The 20,116-nt window shown below is 38.8% G+C and overlaps 1 protein-coding gene across 4 annotated transcripts in view; it reads left to right on the top strand.

Annotated features, from left to right (window-relative positions):
* cacna1ha (calcium channel, voltage-dependent, T type, alpha 1H subunit a) overlaps positions 1-20,116 on the top strand; it is a 124,831-nt gene that overhangs the window by 63,700 nt on the left and 41,015 nt on the right. For 3 of the 4 annotated variants that reach the window (XM_061845759.1, XM_061845763.1, XM_061845761.1), the window contains 4 exons: positions 14,130-14,266; positions 14,927-15,060; positions 16,659-16,756; positions 19,443-19,602. In XM_061845759.1, the coding sequence (XP_061701743.1) occupies positions 14,174-14,266; positions 14,927-15,060; positions 16,659-16,756; positions 19,443-19,602 (485 nt within the window). In that variant the 5' untranslated portion in view covers positions 14,130-14,173. Of the gene's footprint in view, positions 1-13,963; positions 14,045-14,129; positions 14,267-14,926; positions 15,061-16,658; positions 16,757-19,442; positions 19,603-20,116 lie in introns of all 4 variants that reach the window. The other variant, XM_061845760.1, reaches the window with a different exon arrangement.

Genomic DNA, 20,116 nt, shown 5'->3' on the forward strand with positions numbered 1-20,116 from the left:
CCCCTGGCTGCATACAAGACACGAGGGAGCAATTTACATGGCATGTCTCATTCATATCACATTTTATATTTGACAAAGTAACATACAGGGAAAGTTATTGAGATTGTTTATTAGGCAAATAGATTCCCACAGGTATATTTCTGCAGTTTCATTTTTTTTTCAAATTATTTTGAGACTTTGATTCAGTCACAGCAATTTAGTCTTGAATAATGTTGTATATATGTCACAGCTTCAGACCAAGGCAGCAAATAAGATGAGGTTATATAGTGATTTGTCATCCACTGCATATTAGAATCACGTTGCTTTTATATATTGGTATATTATTAGGTTTTAAACATGTCTATAAAAGTGTTTGTTTTTGTGTGTTTGTGTGACATTATTGCTATTTGACAGAGAAAAGATACATTCTGAACTTTTTGTCATGGCACAAACAGGAACCTCAAACAGATGGAGCACAATTTTAGGGTCAAAATTTCATTACCCATAAAACCTTTATGAACTGTTCAGACATTTAAACTACATTTGAACTTGTGTACAATAAGGTAACCCTGTGCCAGTAGTTAAATGTTGTAACAGTCTTTTCATGATAAATGAACAATCTTGAATTTATTATTTTGTGTTGTTTCTCACCAAGACTGTTCAATTCAGAAACTTGTCTTTGGTCTTTGGCTCAAGGAAAAATATGTTCATCATACAAATACATAAAAACACATGAGCCTTAAAAGGTAAAGTAAGTTCTGTTTGCTTCATGCTATTATAATTTAAAAGACACACTGCTGGAAGAGTGAAATAGTTCTAGTAAGTTTTCTTTTTGGTCATGTCTGCCTGAAGAATATAACTCAAAGGAGTAATGAAGAGGGTACGCAGATCAGAGAGAGCTGGGAGTCCAAAAGCTGCCTCTGATTTGTACTGCTTATTTGACGGTTCTGGCAAGTTTGTTCTTGCATTTTTTGCTGGGACTAAGTGATATCAGTGTGTGATATTTAAGAACATTATAGTCTATCTAATTTGTATTTGATAATATTCCTTTTCTGATCTTGTTAAAGTGAGGATTTGCACATAAATCTCAAAGCTACTGTGAACACGATTCTTGATATCTCCGGCTTCTGTCATGACTCGGTGTCACTACAGATGACAATCTGACTGCCAGCCTGGTGCGTCAGCTTGCAACATGTAGATCTGGATCTGAGGCTTTCTGGTACTAACAGCAACAGAATGACTAGTGTATCTGTTTCTATGGAAACCTGACTGGAGACACACTTGTATGTAAAATCATTTGACTCTTAGGCTTTCATTGGACAAGTAGATAAACGACATGAATGTAAAACATATATGTTTGTCCAACTGTGATTGTTTGAGTTCATATTTTACCGCATTGGCGGAGCAAAAATTTGAAATGCTTCTCTCTATCTTATTGTGCATTTCTACAATTGTATTGACAAACATTGTTCATGCCTCACTTTTTGTAATAACTCTCCATTGGAGCAGCTTTTTAGCATTTTTCATGTGTATGTGATGCTGTGCTTCAGAGTGTGATGTAATAAATCAGCATCTTACATCTCATACATGAAATGGATTGGGCGTATAATGATTCAAATGGCCATCAGCTAAAATTCATTAGAATTTACAATAACAATTATTAAATAAAGGATATTAGAAAGAATCCAATGCCATTTTTGAATACAGAGGGGAAACTTTGTATCTGATCCCTTTGATTTAAACATCCCAGCATAAATGAGACACATTAGGGTGAAAAAGTATTTATCATCATTACATTTCAACTTCCAGCAATGCTAAAATGATTATATGTAATTACTACAAAAACACGAAACCAGAATGATTAAGGTTGAAGTTTAATATCTAATTAAATGTAAACACTGGTACAGCTCTTTATATCTGTACACTTTGATCCTCCCATTATTGTATATGTGTGAATTTAACTGACAGAGACCAAGTTGGCACTGGAATAGTTTCGTTAATTGAGATAATTCCATGTACGGTAATTAATAGCAATTATATCCCCAGTTGAAATGTTGTAATGTCCTCTTGGGATACAGATTGTAATCAACACCTGCTGGTTTGAGGAAGAAACCAAAGGCTCTGCAAGAAGAAGAAAAAAAAAGTTTAGTTTGCAGAGTAATACTCTGCAATTGTGTGGTTTCTATGGAAACGCAACTTGCAAATATGTACAAATTCAGTTACCCGCTTTTGTGGATACAGTATTTGCCATTCACTGTCCCAGGTTCGAAAAGGTTCCTTTTGTGGCAGTCTGCTGCTTTTCCTCTCGTTTTCCTCGTGGAGCTCAGTTGTAGATGATTTGGAACCGGAAGTTGGGTCTTAGTAGTACACAGTCAAGCTTTCAATGAAAGCGAGTGTTGGGACTAACTTTTCACTAATTTGTCAGATGTCAGATTTTTGCTGTCTGCGTGTATGTTCGTGCATGGCTGTCTGTGCAGAGAATTGATGCGATGAAGAGGAGGTGTTTCGTAGCTTGGAGGAAATGAGCTGAAATTTTGGGAGAAAAATGGTGTTTGTGATTGTGTGGTGTAGCAACGCAATAGCCTGCAAGCATCATTCACAGTTAATACAACTCGCATTTTCATTTTTACAATTTCCTTTTGCAATCATTTTTCTCTGCACCTTTTTTTTGTTTGAGGACCTTTTTTTATTTGCTTTCCCTCCATCAGTTCATTAAACTTGAGGATCAAGTTGCTCATACTGAAAACGATGTCCAGCTACACTCCCATTCTGCATACTCTAATGGGATCCGTGTTTGCATATTGTTTTATGGTATAGTCTCACACACACACACACACACGCACACACACATGTGTTGCACGAAGTGTTGTATTACCTTTAATGGTGACGCACTGAAAAAAACATGGAGCTAACAAGTGAGTTGTAACTGTTGTACTCAGTGCCTTAGAAGTCCATACAGCAGTGTCAGTAATGCACTTTTTACAGCCACTTATTTGAAATGAAATAAAATATTTCAAGATACATTGAGGGAGCAGAGGCTTGTTTCAATAATTTATTTGTGATTTAAATTTAGACTCTAATTTCATGTCTTGCATCATGAAAATACCCGCATCCTGCAAAGGTCATAAAATCATCAATATAGTTTAGCCTTTAAAGGGGAAATCCAGTGCTTCCATGAACAGTGTATCCAATAGGTCATGTAATATGTACCCTATTTTGACAATGTGATGTTAAATCCTCTCTCATTTAATAGTGTTTTGAGAAGATTTTCATCGACAATTACAAATTTTCAGGGGCGCTGCCATTTTCGCGAGTCACATGATCTACGTTGGCATATGTGATGTGTACTGTGCCGTTCCAAACGCTGGATTACATGGGACACCATTATGCCCAGTGCTGATTTCTCAGATTTATCCTTATCTGATGAAGAAATAGCAGTATCGGTTGATCGGGAAAACGGAGGAATACTTCCATACACATTTGAACCTGTGGCTGTAATTAATGTTGAATATTCAGATGGCTCTATGGGCGGAATGACGCGGTGTCTGACTACTCGGAGGCCTACGCGTGACATAAGTGTGTAAACAAAGGCCCCCAGGAGATCTGGGCCGGCAGCCGCGGACGATTCTTCGGACGGGAATGAGGGGAGCCTGGTGAGCGAGCTCCGGTGGCGGGCCGCAAGCCAGGCTTTCAGGCCTTTAGCTGAGCTTTGGTGGTGGTGGAGGTAGTATTAGCGGCACGCATTATTATTTTTGCTCTATGATTTATTTATCTCTATGACAGTTAATTGTATCAATTTGTATCTAAATAGGTTTATATGTTTACTTTTCAACCAGTAACTGCTTGAAAGCCACTTACTGTAAAGGGCACATTTCAGGTTGCATGGAGACCTCACATGAATGGACAACATCAAACAGAACCTTTCAGACAGATGCAAAGTCGTACTTGGATACAAAGACATTTTCACGCTTCCCAGTGAAGTGTAAAGGTGTAAGTGTTGTTTTCTTTAATCTAGCTGAGTCGACATCCAAATGTCCATATCAAGCCAGAGAGGGCAGGGAATGCAATTTGAGCATATGGTAGCAGGATAGAAATAAAACTGATAGACTTTGACCGTCTGATGTGGTTCCCGTAATGGAGCAGGTGGCTCTTGGCTTGCATGCTTTTAAGATGTGATTGAAGTCAGCCTTTGAGTTTGTTCTTTTGCACATCTTAAATCTGTTGGTCTGAGAGTGTAATCAAATATTTGTATTTTTTAAAAATAGATTTGCATTTTCCAGCAAAGGTTTGCATTCTAATGGGGCGGGAGAAGTGGTTAAAAGCTTTTGTATTAGGACTGTCATCTGATCGGAGACGTGCCATTAAATTATATATAATTTAGCAATGTCTAGACGTAAAATATGATCAAAGCTAGAAAATGTCAGATCATGACATGTCTTTTTTTTTTTTTGGCTCGCGGAATAGGAAATTCCACAAAGCTAAAACGCCTTCTGCTGTCTGATATGGATAAACTTTGAATCAATTTCATTGATTAGTGGTTGCTTCATCCACAATACATTTTTCATCGTGCTTCTATATGAGGGACTGTAAATGTTGAGTATTTGGTTTACTTTTTAGGGTCTTTAAAAAACAGAAAGAAACGTCCGTCATAACAAATGGCACAATTTGTAATGCATATTTTATGCACATTTATTCAATCATTTTCTGTTTCCTTTCCTTCCCATCCAACCTCATCACTCTTTTCTGTTTGCTGTCTATATACATATGGATTTACCTCACTTTTTGAGATGAGCGTGTGTGATTTATAGTTGATCCATATTTTCATTTTATACAAGCCATTATTCAGTCGGTTGTCACAGAATTCTGTTATACAAAGAGCAACACTATGCTTACAGTATATACTGTTTGTATACAAAACACATTCAAGGTTCACATGGAGACAGTTTTGTGTGCTACATTATGAATTATTGCTTTGAAAATAATCTGCCCTGAATGGAACCTCTAACGAAAAATGGTTTGACATCAGGGCAGAGCATAAAGCTTTAATACTGTGTGTCTGTTTTCAGCTGGACTTTTTCTTTCTCTGTTTTTTTGTACTGTAAGTGTACCAGCATCATGATGCTCATGTTTCCTGGAATATACAATACTGTATGAACAGTCAAGTTTGAATATGTTTCAGTGATTAACTCTTCAACCCATTTACTTTGTCAATGTACAGTCACAAAATTGATGTTATGTAATAATAAATCATTTCACCCACAGTGTAGGTTTTCACTCATCTGACTTTGGTTCTGCTCCCTTTTGACATTGACATGTCATTGTGAGAGTTTCTAAGTCTCTAAATGTGGCCTTGAATTTCCTGGCGACCAAGCCAGGGTGAAGTGTGTCTTTCCTCAAGTCAATTGGGATATGCTTTAGCAACCCATGACGCTGAATAGCATCCGCGTTTTGATAATTGATGCATAGCTTTTCTCTATTGTAATCCTCTGGTACAATAGAGTGCTCTCAATATTTCCTTTATTTTTTCTTATGTCTTCAACCAGCCACTCAACATAATTGCGAGTGTAACTTAGCCAGCAGTAAGACAGCCAGCAGTGTTAAACGGATACAAAACATATTTAACTGGTAAAAACAATACTTGGTGGTCAGCACTATGATGTACAGTCCCCTGGAGAGAAATGTGGCTCCTGAACAATGATGAAAATTCACTGCAGCACTATACTAAAACAGCAGGATTGCATTTTCACAATTAGACTCAAGCGTCCCATGGCAACGAGTCATATGGAATATTACAATTAACAGCGCTAATAGAAATATGAAAAACATCCTTGTATGCGCGTGAATGCCAGGAGGAGAATAGAACGAAAATGTAATGTTTCCCTCCGCAACATGCATGGTAGTAATGAAGCTTATATACAGAGGGCATGTTAAGGGATGGACAGGAGACTAATAGATCACCCGATGGGAGAAATGGGATCCTTTTTTAACCCTCTCGCTTGACAATAGTCAGTGAGGAACTGGTTTAAAGAAGAGAGCTGGATAAGGAGGGGAAGGATAGTCAAATAAGTACATAAAAGGAAAAGACTATATAACATAATATACAACTCCTGTTATGCAGAAAGAAAGCCATGAAACCCTTCAACAAAGAAAAAAAAATAAAAGCAAATAAAAAAAGAATCCCTGTGCCGCTGTCCTTAACTCTTCCTCGTGCTCTCTCTCTTGAGTGTGGACAGTTTGGACTGCGGCTGGTTACTTAGCAACCGGAATCCTATCGAAACTGTGTCAGACGCAGAGAGAACATAACACAATCAAAGTGGCCCTCCTAATCGCTATAATCAGTCACTGTGTTTATGTCTGACAGTCCTTTGGTCGTCAGGTTGTCATCATGACAATACACCACGTCACTTGCACACAAACCCACGCAATCGGTGCACATGCCCTTGTAAATTATTGAACTTGATCATCTGCGGTATGTTTTAAATCACGTCATAGGCATTTTTTGTACATTCCCCAAAATAACGAAAGAACACAGCATGCAAAATTAGTTAGCTACATCTGGCAACTTGTATGAATCTTCAACTTAAATATGTTGCTAAGATATTTTAAAGTTTAAATAGAATATAGGAGAGGAATAGCGAGTGAGTGTTGGCATGAAAAGCGAAAATCTGTCAGTATTTGTCGCACACACATTTTAGTTCCCTATGGATGCTACAAGATGCCACGAGAGCACTTTCTTCCACTAGACACTGCTATCACCTAACTAAATGAAGTTCCTCCTCTCACTTCAACATGGTTCCTCAGCAGCATAGTTGCTTCACACGGTGTGCGAGATGCCGAACATGCAGAGAGACCTTCAAAAGTGATTTTGGAGGGTGTATTTGGTTCTTGTCATGTTATTATTGTTAACTTTCCCATATTTTCTGAGCAGTTTGCCTAAAAATAATGAGCGTTCATCTGGGATGGCACGCTGTGGCAACCCCTTACAGGATAAGCCGAAAGAAACCACAGCCAGGTCAATCAATACATCCATCAAAAAACCCACCCCACCTATGCATATGAATGCAAACACAACCATAGTTTCTTTGGTGCCCTCACAAAAAGCCAAACCAAAAATAAGTGTTTGATGTTAAACCTTGAGATGATCTCAAGTCCCATTTCATCACTTATTGCTTCACCGGTGTGTTCTTTCCGAAAAATTTTCCTTGACCTCCACTGGTCAGACAATCTTTAATTTTACTCCTCCATTATAAAGACTGCGCTCACATCATCATGCGACTCTAACTTGTGGCACCACATGTTGTCGAACCAACACCTCAAGGTCTTGCTGAATGCCTGTTCCCGGTATGTTCTGTGTGTGCGCCACAGTACAAGGCCAAGCCCCAGCAGATGCAAGTGCTCTATTTCGAGCTTCCTGTATCCCCCTTCCTCGTTCTGTCCTCCCTTTTATCCTCGTTGACACACGTGACACACAAGCGCACTAAACATCCACATAGCCTACGGTACTCTATATGCACGTGAACTGACTTGATCATAAGACACAATTTGGATGTGTCATTTAGTTTATAAAATTGAAAGAAAGAGTGAGATGAACAAGCTTGCAGCGGAGTGAGAAAAGAGACAGAAAGGGAATCCTGGTGCAAGTGCGTCACGCCTGCCTCGCCTCCTCCTCTCCGAGGTGGGGAGATGTGGGGATAGAGATGAAAAGAGCGAGGGAGGTGATGAGGGAGAGAGGAGCCAGTTCAGGGACAGGCTGATTTATGAGGCTCTGTTTCTTGCCATCTTTGGGGACTTGTGCTCTGAGATGAGTCGATATGGAGCTCACGCATTCCTGCACACACAAACACACACATACACGCAGACATGCACACAACACACAAGCCTCATGTAGCGCTGCATCCTGGCAATACCATTGGCAAAATCCTTCAAGTAGGGATCACAGCAGCAAGAGTCTGTCTGGTTTTGTGTGAAGCCTTCTCTATGGCAGATGGTTGATGTAAATGAACAATGATCTGATCACTCATACACACACACGCACACGCAGACACACACACACAGCTCAGAGTCTGGACTGGAAACATTCCAGTTATTCGTGGACAGAGTGAAACATCACCAGCAGAAGCAAAGAAGGAGAGAAGAGGACCTTGTTGTTGATGTTGGATAGTAAAGAAGGGATGGGAAACAATGGAGGGGGATGGAGATAATTCCTAAGAGAGAGGGGGAGCACATAGAAGGGAAGTAAGGACAGCAAAGTAGGAACGCAGCTCATTAGCGGTAGAAGGAGGACTCGCAGCCTCACATGGGTCCGATGCCAGCTGCTGCTTGTTGGATGAATCACGAATGTATTCCTCGGGGATTGAGCTCATCAGCAAATTAGTGACGGGCTGTTCAAGTGCGCTGTTTAACTGACTTTAGCGAAAAACATTGCACAATTGGTCTCAATTTAAAAGGAGCGCTAACAGCTCAAAGCAGTCTCGTATTAGCGGATTGTCAGTACTACTCCAAGTCATATGAGTTCTTACGCTATTAAATGAGGAACAGCTGAGTGTTAGTTACTGCATACTAACCCTAACCACATACTGTAAGTGTTCTTCTGCCTATCACCTCCCTTAATGGTTTTTTTTTTTTTTTTTTGGGAAATTGGCAGTTCATGCACAATTGTAAAAGTTCTAATGTTGTTGTTTGAGAATAACAGGATTTAATGGATTGAGAATATGCCCATTCTAATGGTGTAGAAAATTCACTTGTGTCTTATCAATTTTATATTGTACTAGAATGAGCTTTTTTGTTTTAGCTGTCATTAAAAAATGTCATCATATACAGTATTGTGACATTTTGCGATCATTTTTGGATAGAGGAAATATTACCAAAATAACACTTATTCTATCTATTGAACAGTATGTCTATTCTTGTTTTTTTTTTTTTTGGTTGTGCGGTATACTAAGAGGGGATTCTACAACTGTACCCTGCTCGTGTGCGTAGCTGTTTAGGGTAATCAAACTTGTCAATTCGATGCAGTGTAGTATTGTGTACACCATGTGCACACACACTCACCACCCTGCAGATTTACCTGAGTAAAGAGTTTGACAAGGTTATTACATCTGATGCAATTGAGTTTGCTCTCCTCTAATGAAAGGAGGATGGACTGGAGCATAAAAAACGCAAGAGACCTGGTGGGGGTGCTGATAAATGGATTGCAGTCGAGGTTTGAGTAGCAAAAAAATAGAGAGGGCGTAAAAGATTGGGATCAGAAGTAGATGGGGGAGGAACATGAATGTGACAGTGGAGAGTGAGACAGGAAGGGCTTAAGGTGAATGTCAAGCAAAGGTGAGATGATTACAGTGTCAAGTTAACCTTGTTTTTAGCATCAGAATGCGATTTATATTCCACTCCTGTTTAGAAATTAAAACAGAAGGGGGAGCACCTCTCGTGTTTAGAATTAGAATGTATGGCTACAAATTAAAATGTCCTCAGAAATCATCTGTAAATACTGACAGAAGCTCCTGTGTGCAAAAATGTCACAGCATGGAAAAGCATATCCACTATCGTGGCAAATGACTCCAAATGGGCTGTGAGCAGTACACAGTCGGTATTAGAGCAAACGGGTTGGATGTTTCTTGGCGTGTATGCCGAATGATGACTTTTCTATCCCTGATGTTATCTATGATTTTAGTCCACAGTATAATATTTGATGTCACAAACGTAATAACCTTATATTCCACAAGTGATTTCGATGGAGTCGAATATTTGGGGGGAAAATGAAATTTATTAACAGTAAAACACTAACAATACGAACAATAATTGCCTTAATTTCAATAATGAATGCTCAGAGGACGTTGGTTCACCTAATCTTGTGCATATTCTTTTCTTATAATACTTCTTCTGCTAATACCCTTTGTAGAGTTAATGTTTTAATTCTTGACATCCTCAATTCCATGTGTTACAGGTATTTGAACTCTTGAGTGTAGTTTATCCTTAGAGGCATTTTCTATTAAATATGTAACTGTGAAGGCCTTTAAGGTTAGGCTATAGTTTTGTTTAAGGTTTAATCTGTTGAGCAAAACTGCAGCAGAATTTGAATTTATGCTTTACAAGTCTGACACATGGCCTAGAACACCATGTACAATTGTGTACACTGTTCTTGCTTTCTGGAGCACAGTGACTGAGAAGTATATTGACTGTGTCACATAGCCTACCGACCGATTTTTACCGGCCAAAACCACCCAAGCTTGAGACAAGCAGCTTTATAAACTTTAACAGTGGACTGTGTCAGCTCTAAATGAGCACTTTGTTCTGTTTGTACTTCTGCTGTGGTGTCATGAAATATAACATTGTAGCTCTCACAAAGGTGGGTATTTTTTTACTATTATCACCAAGAAACAAGAGTGTGGTTCTTTGTTTTTGTTGAAGATCTCAATGGTCCTTCCTTGCAGACTGCAAATTCTGCTCTCCTCTCTGTACGCCAGCACTGACCTGACAGCTTAGCCAGAGCAGGCTTCACATTTGTGTGTGTGGCATATGTACACATTTCAACGTCCGTGCACTCTATAAGACATATCCAGTGTGCTTTCATGTTTTAGTGCGCCCGTCTACGTTTAAGACAGCGTGCAAAGGAATCGTTGCTCCTGTCTCGTATCAGCAGCCATATTTTTATTCATGTGGACATTTTGGCTGCTGCTGTCCTTCCATGTCCCCCATAACATACAACTTGATTTGTTCTGTGTACATGTAGCAAAAAGGGGTTAACCTGTAAATATAAAGCAGATACCCAAACATACTTTATCACACATTTTCGAGGAATGTAGATGGAATACAGCCATTTGGGTTGATATAAACTGATAATGTGGCTACACATTCCAGACCAGAACAAAGATTTGGTGCACTTGCACAGTAATGTGAAACATACCAAGGCTGATTGATTCTGCTGATGTTCAGAAATGAGTCAAAATGTAAGACACTGTCTATATTTTTATGTGATAATTCTGTCGCTTGTATTTCTAATGAGTGCGTGGATATATTGTCAATTGGAGGTCACTCAGCATAAGCACGTGTGCTTGCACATTTTTATACTCAGCTAATAGTAAGTGTGATCACAGTTGGTGAAAGTGGAAGACTATTATGTCGCAGTTGGAATAGTCACACAATTTAACATGATGATTGTATTGTTCAAGATCCTGTAAAGTCATTTTCATCTTTTAAAGACTGAAAACAATTTAGGATTGAGGATAGGTTGAAACTCTTTTTCACCTTTTCAGTTGTCTAGTTTTGGGCCAGTGTAAAAATGAGCTCAAAGGTGTATAAAGGCTGGGATGTATACTTTTTGGCGTGTGTCAGTCCTCCCCTACTGTCTAAGTATTGAGTTTCTGAGTAACTGTACTTTGTAATAATTGCCAGGCCCATTCTCCCACTATATTATGCTATTATGCAGTTTACCATCAACCGATCCCTCGCTCTGTGTTGTCGTTTAACCGTTTATGAAATACCGCGTCACACATTATTCAGCCACTAGCTGACTACCGATTGTCCGAACTAGAGGCTGACACAGGACTGGATTTTGACTTCCGCTCCCTCTCTCCAGAGACTGATCCTTTTCGTTCCCAATCCCGAGCCCAAATTTTCCAAAATCCCTCATTGCTCCCACCGTCCAATGTTTGGCATTGACTGACGTTCCATTGCTAAAATGCAATGAGGTTAATGATTGACTGGCTCTAGTGTTGCATTTAAAATCAAGCTTAAAAATAAGCTATACATGAAATTGCAAGTGGGCAAATTCCATGTATAATTTTAGTTTTGAAAAATTAATAAATTGAAAGTCAGCAAGATTGGACGTCATGGTTTCCACTCTTTACTTTGATGTATTTGTTCCTGCTTCTGAAGACAAATGACTGAACATATTCTCTAAATATTCAAATCCCAGTGTTTTATTAGCTAAGTTCTTGATTTGCGAAGGAAACGTTGACCTTACATTACTGAGCTTTGTGTGTGTGTATTCTTCCATACATCCATTTTCTTCACCGCTTATCCTCACGAGGGTCGCAGGGAGTGCTGGAGCCTATCCAAGCTGTCAAAGGGCAGGAGGAGGGGTACACCCTGAACTGCTCGCCAGCCAATTGCAGGGCACATTGAGACAAACAGTTGCACTCACAATCACACCTAGGGACAATTTAGAGTGTCCAATCAATGTTGCATGTTTTTTGAATGTGGGAGGAAACGGAATTGCCCGGAGGAAATCCACGCAGGCACGGGGAAAACATGCAAACTCCAAACAGTCGGGTCCGGGATTGAACCTGGGACCTCAGAACTGTGAGGCCTACCCTTTACCAGCTGACCACCGTGCTGCCTGTGTGTATTCTTTTTTAATTATATTTTCTCGCCATCTTTTAGTATTTGCCTGTTCCCTTCAGCAACAATTTGTTAGTAAAACAATACTATAAAGACATTGTTTGTATTAATACGTGACAGGTATTATGACGTATCTCATCTTGATATAGTGGCTCAATCTCCAAACTTAAAGTCCTTTGTTGATCCAGTGTGTACAATTTAAGAGTGCAACAAGTACGCCAGGTCAGAAGTTATTTATACAATATTAAACTATAACAAGTGTAGCTACCACCCTCCCAAAGCTTTTTACATTCTTCACATTCTTCTGAGCAACATCTTAAAATAACAACTCCAAATAATTTTAGATAATAGAGTAATAATAGAGTGGGTTGTGATAAGGAGAATAGTGTGTCTGTCTTTGCCATGGTCAGACGGAATAACACACAAGAAAAAAAAAAAGTGAGAATCATTTTACCATTGGACAACAAAACAGTTGCAACATTTATAGACCTGAAAACAAAAACAAATTTAACCTTCAACACAGTAAAGATGAGCTATAGGAAATACTTAAGATGCTAAATACTGTATACAGAAATATGTGAATATGATTTGAATATTAGAATACATATCCATATAAATATTAAATATGCATAAGGATAAATAATACTTAAAAATGCTCTGTATATTTTGGTTTTTGATTTTCATTAGACCACCGCCAGACCCATAAGCACTAAGCTAGTTTAAAATTCAGGATGATCTTTTCCATATGTTTTGTTTCTTTGTTTATTATTAAATTGTGATTACGCTGGATGGTTTTTTTTTTATTGCTTTTGGTTAGTGAAAACCTTTAAAATCATAAGTATTCATAAACCAACTGAGCGTCAACAAATATTGATAAATAATAATGGCAAACAAGTATTGTTGGTTTTAGGTTTTAAACAAATCTCAATGAAAATAAAAATATCATCTTCCAAATAAAACTCATCACATCCCGGCAGTGCAGAGGCAGACCCAAATGCAGGACTCCCAGGCAAAGCTATAATGTTCAGTGGGTTTTATTCTCAACTGAAAAGATGCACAAATACACAGTCCAAGAAAGCAGGATCCAAAAACGAGAAACAGGGTCCGATGATTATGAAGCTAAGTAGCGGAGTAATCCGGAATGCGGTGAAGCATACTCACTAACGGAAGGCAACGAACAGGCAAATACCAGTAACAAAAATTCCAACTTAAATGCCTGTCTAATTACAGTCCCAATGTAAAACAGCTGTGAGCGGTGACACCGCCCAGACCAATGGTCTAGCCACGCCCCTCTTGGCAGTGGCCAAACCTTGCTCATGACAAAAATTTACAAGGTGGTTGTATAGAAAAGAAAATCTCAGATAATCTGTATGCCCAATGAACTGTTTACAGTATTAGTATAATTTTAGAAAAGCAGACAGCTCAGAAAAAAAGAAATTAATAAATTAATTGTGTTCTGGATGATTCCACTTTTTTCCCATCATTTTTACATTTACCATGTATGTTTTTAGGGATAGTGGCGCCTTGTGTTAAGTGTTTGCATGTTCTACCTCTAGCTCGTGTGGGTTTTCTCCAAATATTCCAGCTTCCTCCAACACTGAAAACATGTTTCTTAGATTAATCGAAAACTTTTAATTGCCCATAGGTCTTTTGTCAGCTGCGTCTTATACCAGATGGATCAATGCTTTTCCACATGTGCATCCTTCTTAACTTAATTTTTTTCTTTGTGAGCTTGAAACAATTCTACATTTGACTTTTATTACAAACTGTCTCCCATTCTGATGATTTTAAAATTTCACTCACTTGTAAAGTGTGCACCTTAACTCCCTCCTGTACGTGGTTCGAGCACGTGTCCATGTTGGTGATCCTCCTCAACTGCGTCACCTTGGGGATGTTCCAGCCCTGCGAAGATGTCACCTGCTTGTCAGAGTGGTGTCGCATACTCCAGGTGAGTTGAACATCCTCAGTCCTACAGTTAAGAGCACCTCGACACCATGTTCCTGTTTCCTGGAATAAAAATGATAATCATAAAAAATTGGGAATAAACAAGGCGCTATCCTCAAACTCTTTCCACAAAACAAAGAAAGAATGGCCTAAAATGACGAAGAATTAGGATTCAGTCAAGTCTAACCCCTAAATTTGGTTAAGACAAATCAAAATACCCCCACAATATCATTTAAACTATTTCTGAGCAGATTAGTATATTGAAAAACTGAGCACCGAGGCTCCACGATGAAGAATTGTAAATAAATAATGTACCATTCTGGGCAGTCATTGCTTTCATATTTTGCCATATAAAGAGAAGTATTAGTAATATGTTAAATATCTGTCCAAAAGGCAATAATAACTCCACTCTTCCCTTTGCACCTCATGTGTGCCATATTGTACATTTTAATATACTCTGCACTTTGAGATGAGGATGTCCAATCCCTACTTTATTCATGCAGTACATTTTCAATTAATCAAAACATTAATACAACTGCACAAAGATGCAATTATTCCCTGGTCCTTCAAACAAACTAATAGATACTTTGCAATAGCCTTTATAAATGTGCAAGTTAGTTTACAATGTTAAAAATGACTTCTGCTCTCTCTATTTTCCCATCAGGTTTTGGATGACTGTATATTTGCTTTCTTTGCGGTGGAAATGATCATCAAGATGGTGGCCCTGGGGATTTTTGGCAGCAACTGTTACCTTGGCGACAAGTGGAACCAGCTGGACTTTGTCATCGTGATGGCGGGGTTTGTGTCCCACAAATGCTTCTCTCTTCTGCCCGCACATTTTCAACTGAAACCACATATGACTATAGCACTGTGACGTCCCATATTGTGCTAATTTCTTTCCCACAAGAAAGAGGAAATTATACAAACAAACATCACGTGTTTACGCGCAGTGTTTGAGCCCTCAGATATATCCCCCCCAAGGTTTGTACAAAAACAACAACGTCTCTGAGGTACTCTGTAATGCAATACATAGCTTTAACATAATCCGAACAACACTGAAAGAAAGTAAATGCTATTGGACTTTTGTTTTTAACTACTCCAACACCCCCTAAGAGCTCGCACAATTTAAGCCTCCAAGACAGTAACAAAAGTGAGGTTGTATTTCAACACCTAGAATTAGATTGTCTTGCCAAGTACATTTACAATTAAAAAAAATTAATGATGTAGGGGTATATAAAGAGAGTGTGATAAAGATGGAGGTACGCACTGGAAAGGAGAGGAAGATTAACCGAAGTAAAACGGAATATATGTGCGTGAAAGAGAGGGGCAGAGGAGGAAAAGTGAAACTCCAGGGAGAAGAGATAGCGAGGGTGGACGACTTCAAATACTTGAGGTCAACAGTACAGAGCAAAGGTAAGTTTGGTAAGGAAGTGAAGAAACGGGTCCAAGCGGCGTGGAACAGTTGGCGGAAGGTGTCTGGTGTTCTATGTGAAAGAAGAGTCTCCGCTAGGATGAAGGGCAAAGTTTATAAACAGTGGTGAGGCCGGCCATGATGCACTGAAGAAACAACAGGAAGCAGAACTTGAGGTAGCAGAAATGAAGATGCTGAGGTTCTCTCTTGGTGTGAACAGGTTGGATAAGATTAGAAATGAGCTCATTAGAGGGACAGCCAAAGTTGGATGTTTTGGAGACAAGGTTAGAGAGAGCAGACTTTGAGAGAGTGAGTATATTGGTAGAAGGGTGCTGAGGATGGAGCTGCCAGGCAAAAGAGTGAGAAGACCAAAGAAAAGGTTGATGTATGTTGTGAGGGAGGACATGAAGACTGTGGGTGTTAAAGAGGAAGATGGACGAGATGGGCTTAGATGGAAAAATATGAAACGCTGTGGCGACCCCTTACAGGACAAGCCGAAAGAAAAAGAAGAAGATGGATGCCCACCTTGTGGGGAAGTACCTGACCCAAAAAGCATCAGCTAGTTGAAGGAAACTATAAATTCCTAAAAATAAAGATCATTAACCGGATTAACTGGTATGTCTAGTCTAAATGTTTCAAAATAGTATTAAATTATATTTGTAATTTCATTTGTACCCAGCTATCAAGCAAAGTGAGGAGAGTCTTTGAACGAGGCTATCATTGCCAAAAGCCAGTTAAATATCCACATTTTCTTCTTTATACTTTTTGCAATATGCTCAGTCAATCTGGTTCTCCCTTGACAAGAGTGCAATGTTGTTTTTGGTCCATTTAAAAAAAAAATAAATAAATAAATAAAAAAGGCTTAGCGCACGTGGAACTTCAAAACATTATTGCCGATACTGAAAAGAACACCAGGGGACGCATCTTTAACATTATTCTATAAAATACAATTTTAAAAAACCCATCACTGAATCTGTACACTCAGGGTGTTGGAGTACTCTCTGGATGGACAGAATGCCAGTTTCTCAGCAATTCGTACTGTACGAGTACTGAGGCCTCTACGAGCCATCAATAGAGTACCAAGTAAGTCCACATTTGAACTTTTGTCCAAGCATGTCACAGAATACATGATATAGCTTTTAATGGTTTTCTTTTCTACAGCAGGTGATATATATATAAACTCTGACATTTATTTCAGTATATTGTAAAACCTTTATTTTTAACAACAGAAACTACACTGTAAACCCAAATAAGTGGAGTTTACTTATTCTGGTAATGTTGCCTTTTAAAATTAATTCATTTAATCACAATCATTGCCCAGCCATTGATTTAACTTGCGTTGTTAATTTCACTATACAGCTTGATAAATTGAGCACATCTATTCTACTACTCATTTACCTTATCTTATAGGTTTAGGTGTACTCTAAACCATAGATAAGCAGTCTACATTTTCTATTTTATACTTAACTGAGTTTGTTAGGTACACTGTAAACACTGGCTCACCGGACTTTGCTTTTTGTGCTACTAATTTAACCCATCTTTTTAAGTACACTAAAACCCTAAATAAGTACACTGGTAGCCATTTCAAAGGTTAATTTTTGCCATTAAGTTACTGTAAACTTGAATTACTACAACAGTTAACAAACTATGAGTAACACCCGCATGATCAATGTTGCGTTGATCGTTCTCCTTCATTAACATTAAGGATTAACATCTTTATTCCAGCAACATGGCAACATTTTATCGTGCAATGCAGGCTGGGAGCCACAAGGATTCAAAATTTTACTGCCTACAAAATACAATAACTTTCTGTGTGATGTCAAACGAAATCCTGTGATGCAATGGAAATGGTATTGTAGAGTCAATTTAAAATAATTCATAAATAACTAGAATTTGGAGGAAGGTCATACAGTGTGCTTTGTGTCAAAGTTCAAAATCAGATCTCATCAATTGACTGCCTTAAACTAGATTTTTGGCGGACCTGTGTGTTTGTGGGGAAGAGGAAAATGTACCTATTACACATAATTATAAATGCTCCAATTAGTATTAGAAAAATAACAAAAACACAATTGCAATAAAAAAAATCACATTAAAAAAGTTCAGTTTAATCAGATATACTGTACATAATGTCACCAAAATCGATCAATTTAAAATAGATATACTTCTCTTTTGAGATCAATACAAATCTGGGTTTACATTGTGTGCTTGATAATGTTAATCCAATCTGATTACTGATTTCTGGATTTAAACGCGTTTTTTCTCTATGCAGTACAGTATGTGTGAGGGCTGACAGATAAATCAAGCCCCCCTTACAAAGAATGGCAGGCTGCTTATTTCCTTGCTGCTATCAGTCGCATCTATCGTCTCATTCACGTGGACACGGTTGTTTTGCATTCATGAGTTGTGACTCTTGTACCTGGAACCTTATCAGGGAGCCAATAGTTACCTCAGTGACAGTGTTCACAGCAACTATGGACAAGGTGAAATAAAAGCTATATCATGAAAGCATGGTTACTATGACTGGCTCCCTGGAGGGGCTGGGGGATGTTTCTGGGGCGGGGAGGAGCTGACGGGCGTGACATATAGGGTAGCTGATGCTTTGCTTGCAGCATAGTCAAGGTCAGGGCAGATGGAGACAGGCACGCTTGCACCCTGAGGACACACATTCATGTTTCCTCAAAGGCACACAGAAGCAGAGATACCTTACACATGTTCACCACCAGCCTACTTCCTCTCTTCCGATTTTTCATTCTTTGTCTCCTTCAGTTGTCACCAAGAGATCAAGTGTTTCCAGCTCTTAGCCACCACCGCTGCCCTCACACACACTTAGCATCTCGGTTTGCCACTAACCATTTTGCTTCCACTCTGTCTCTTTTTCCCTTTCTGCCTAAAGGGATGAGAAATTGCCATTGTTAGACAGATGTTAATGAGTTTTCCCTCTGTAGTTTGGTTACAGTGAGCAGTGCACGCTGTGTTTGTCATTTTTGCAAGGCTTTCGCTGATTGCCTGACTAAATCTCGTGTTTCTTTTTTTCGCAACAGTCTCAAGTCCCAAAACCGCACTATTCTGTTTACGTGAGCAGGGTTCACTGTCGATGCGGTGGAGGCGCTAAAAACTTTGTCAAAGCAAACATCAATGTTATAGTGCCTCTGTGGAAGCGACTACTCAATCCCTCAGTGCAATTTTTAAAGAGTTGAGATACTTAGTAAAATGACAACTTACTGGATGCAGTCAGAGCATCAATGTGCAGGGAGCAAGGAATTGTGCAACAGTGATGAGCTTCTTCCTCTGCCTGTCATCCTCCCACATACTGTACATATTTATCCTTGATAAAGTGCCATTCAGGTTTTATTTGTTCTTGAATTGTATCCGAGTAAAACGTATGCGATTATATTTTCAGATCATTGCACTGTACAATTTTCTTAGCCTTCAAAGATGTTAACCGCATGCGACTTTCAGAGATGGATGCTTGACACATGAGCTTAGGTAATACCAGCCACAGGAAATGTGAGTTGTCATTCCCGAGGACATAATTATGTCAAACTGTCACATTCACTTTTGTCATTTCTCATAATTATTTTGGCCGAAGAGATGACTTTGTGGATTAAGACAAAAAAATCGATAACTATAGTCAAGTATTGTGTACTCCATGCTAAAATCAGGCAGCCATTTGGTCCACATAAACCAGAAGCATTTTTGTCTATTCCTGTTTAAATGCTAATGGTGCCTATTCGATCATATCATTGACATTGTGTTTCCCATCATGTAGGTATGAGAATCCTGGTGACGCTTCTGTTGGACACTCTTCCTATGTTGGGAAATGTCCTCCTCCTCTGCTTCTTTGTCTTTTTCATCTTTGGGATCGTTGGGGTCCAGCTGTGGGCGGGGCTTCTGCGAAACCGCTGCTTTCTGGGAGCTGATATCAGAACGTAAGTCATACAGTCGTGTGATTAAAAAAATGTCAAACCTTCAAAGCTTTGTGTCACACTAATGGCCATGAGAATTTCTAGAACAAGTCATTTTGTTCTGAATATAGGACAGTCGGTTCACACGATGAGCCTCTGTACAGGCAAAATGTCCCTCAGGAATAAACCCTAAAATGTCACAAGCGCTTAACATGTTCTGCAAACATGATCATTCTCTCCCTTTCCTGTCCTTTTTTATCTCCCTTTCTCAGTATTTTTACACTTTCTTAGTTACCTTTTTTTTTTGTTTTATATTTGAGTATTATTGTGCAGTATTTGTATGGTGGTCTACTGTGATGTTTTTAGAATGTAAAATGGCCACCTTAGCTCAATAAGCACTGAGTTAGAGTATACAGGCTGAATATACAGTAACTTAGAATATTAAACTTGTACAATATGAACTTATGACATCCTTCAATTTTCTGTATAGTACTGGCAATAATCTTAGAGACTCCAAAAAGGTTGAGAGATAAAATTA

This window comes from Syngnathoides biaculeatus, chromosome 16 (assembly GCF_019802595.1).
Source record: "Syngnathoides biaculeatus isolate LvHL_M chromosome 16, ASM1980259v1, whole genome shotgun sequence".
Classification (NCBI taxonomy): domain Eukaryota; kingdom Metazoa; phylum Chordata; class Actinopteri; order Syngnathiformes; family Syngnathidae; genus Syngnathoides; species Syngnathoides biaculeatus.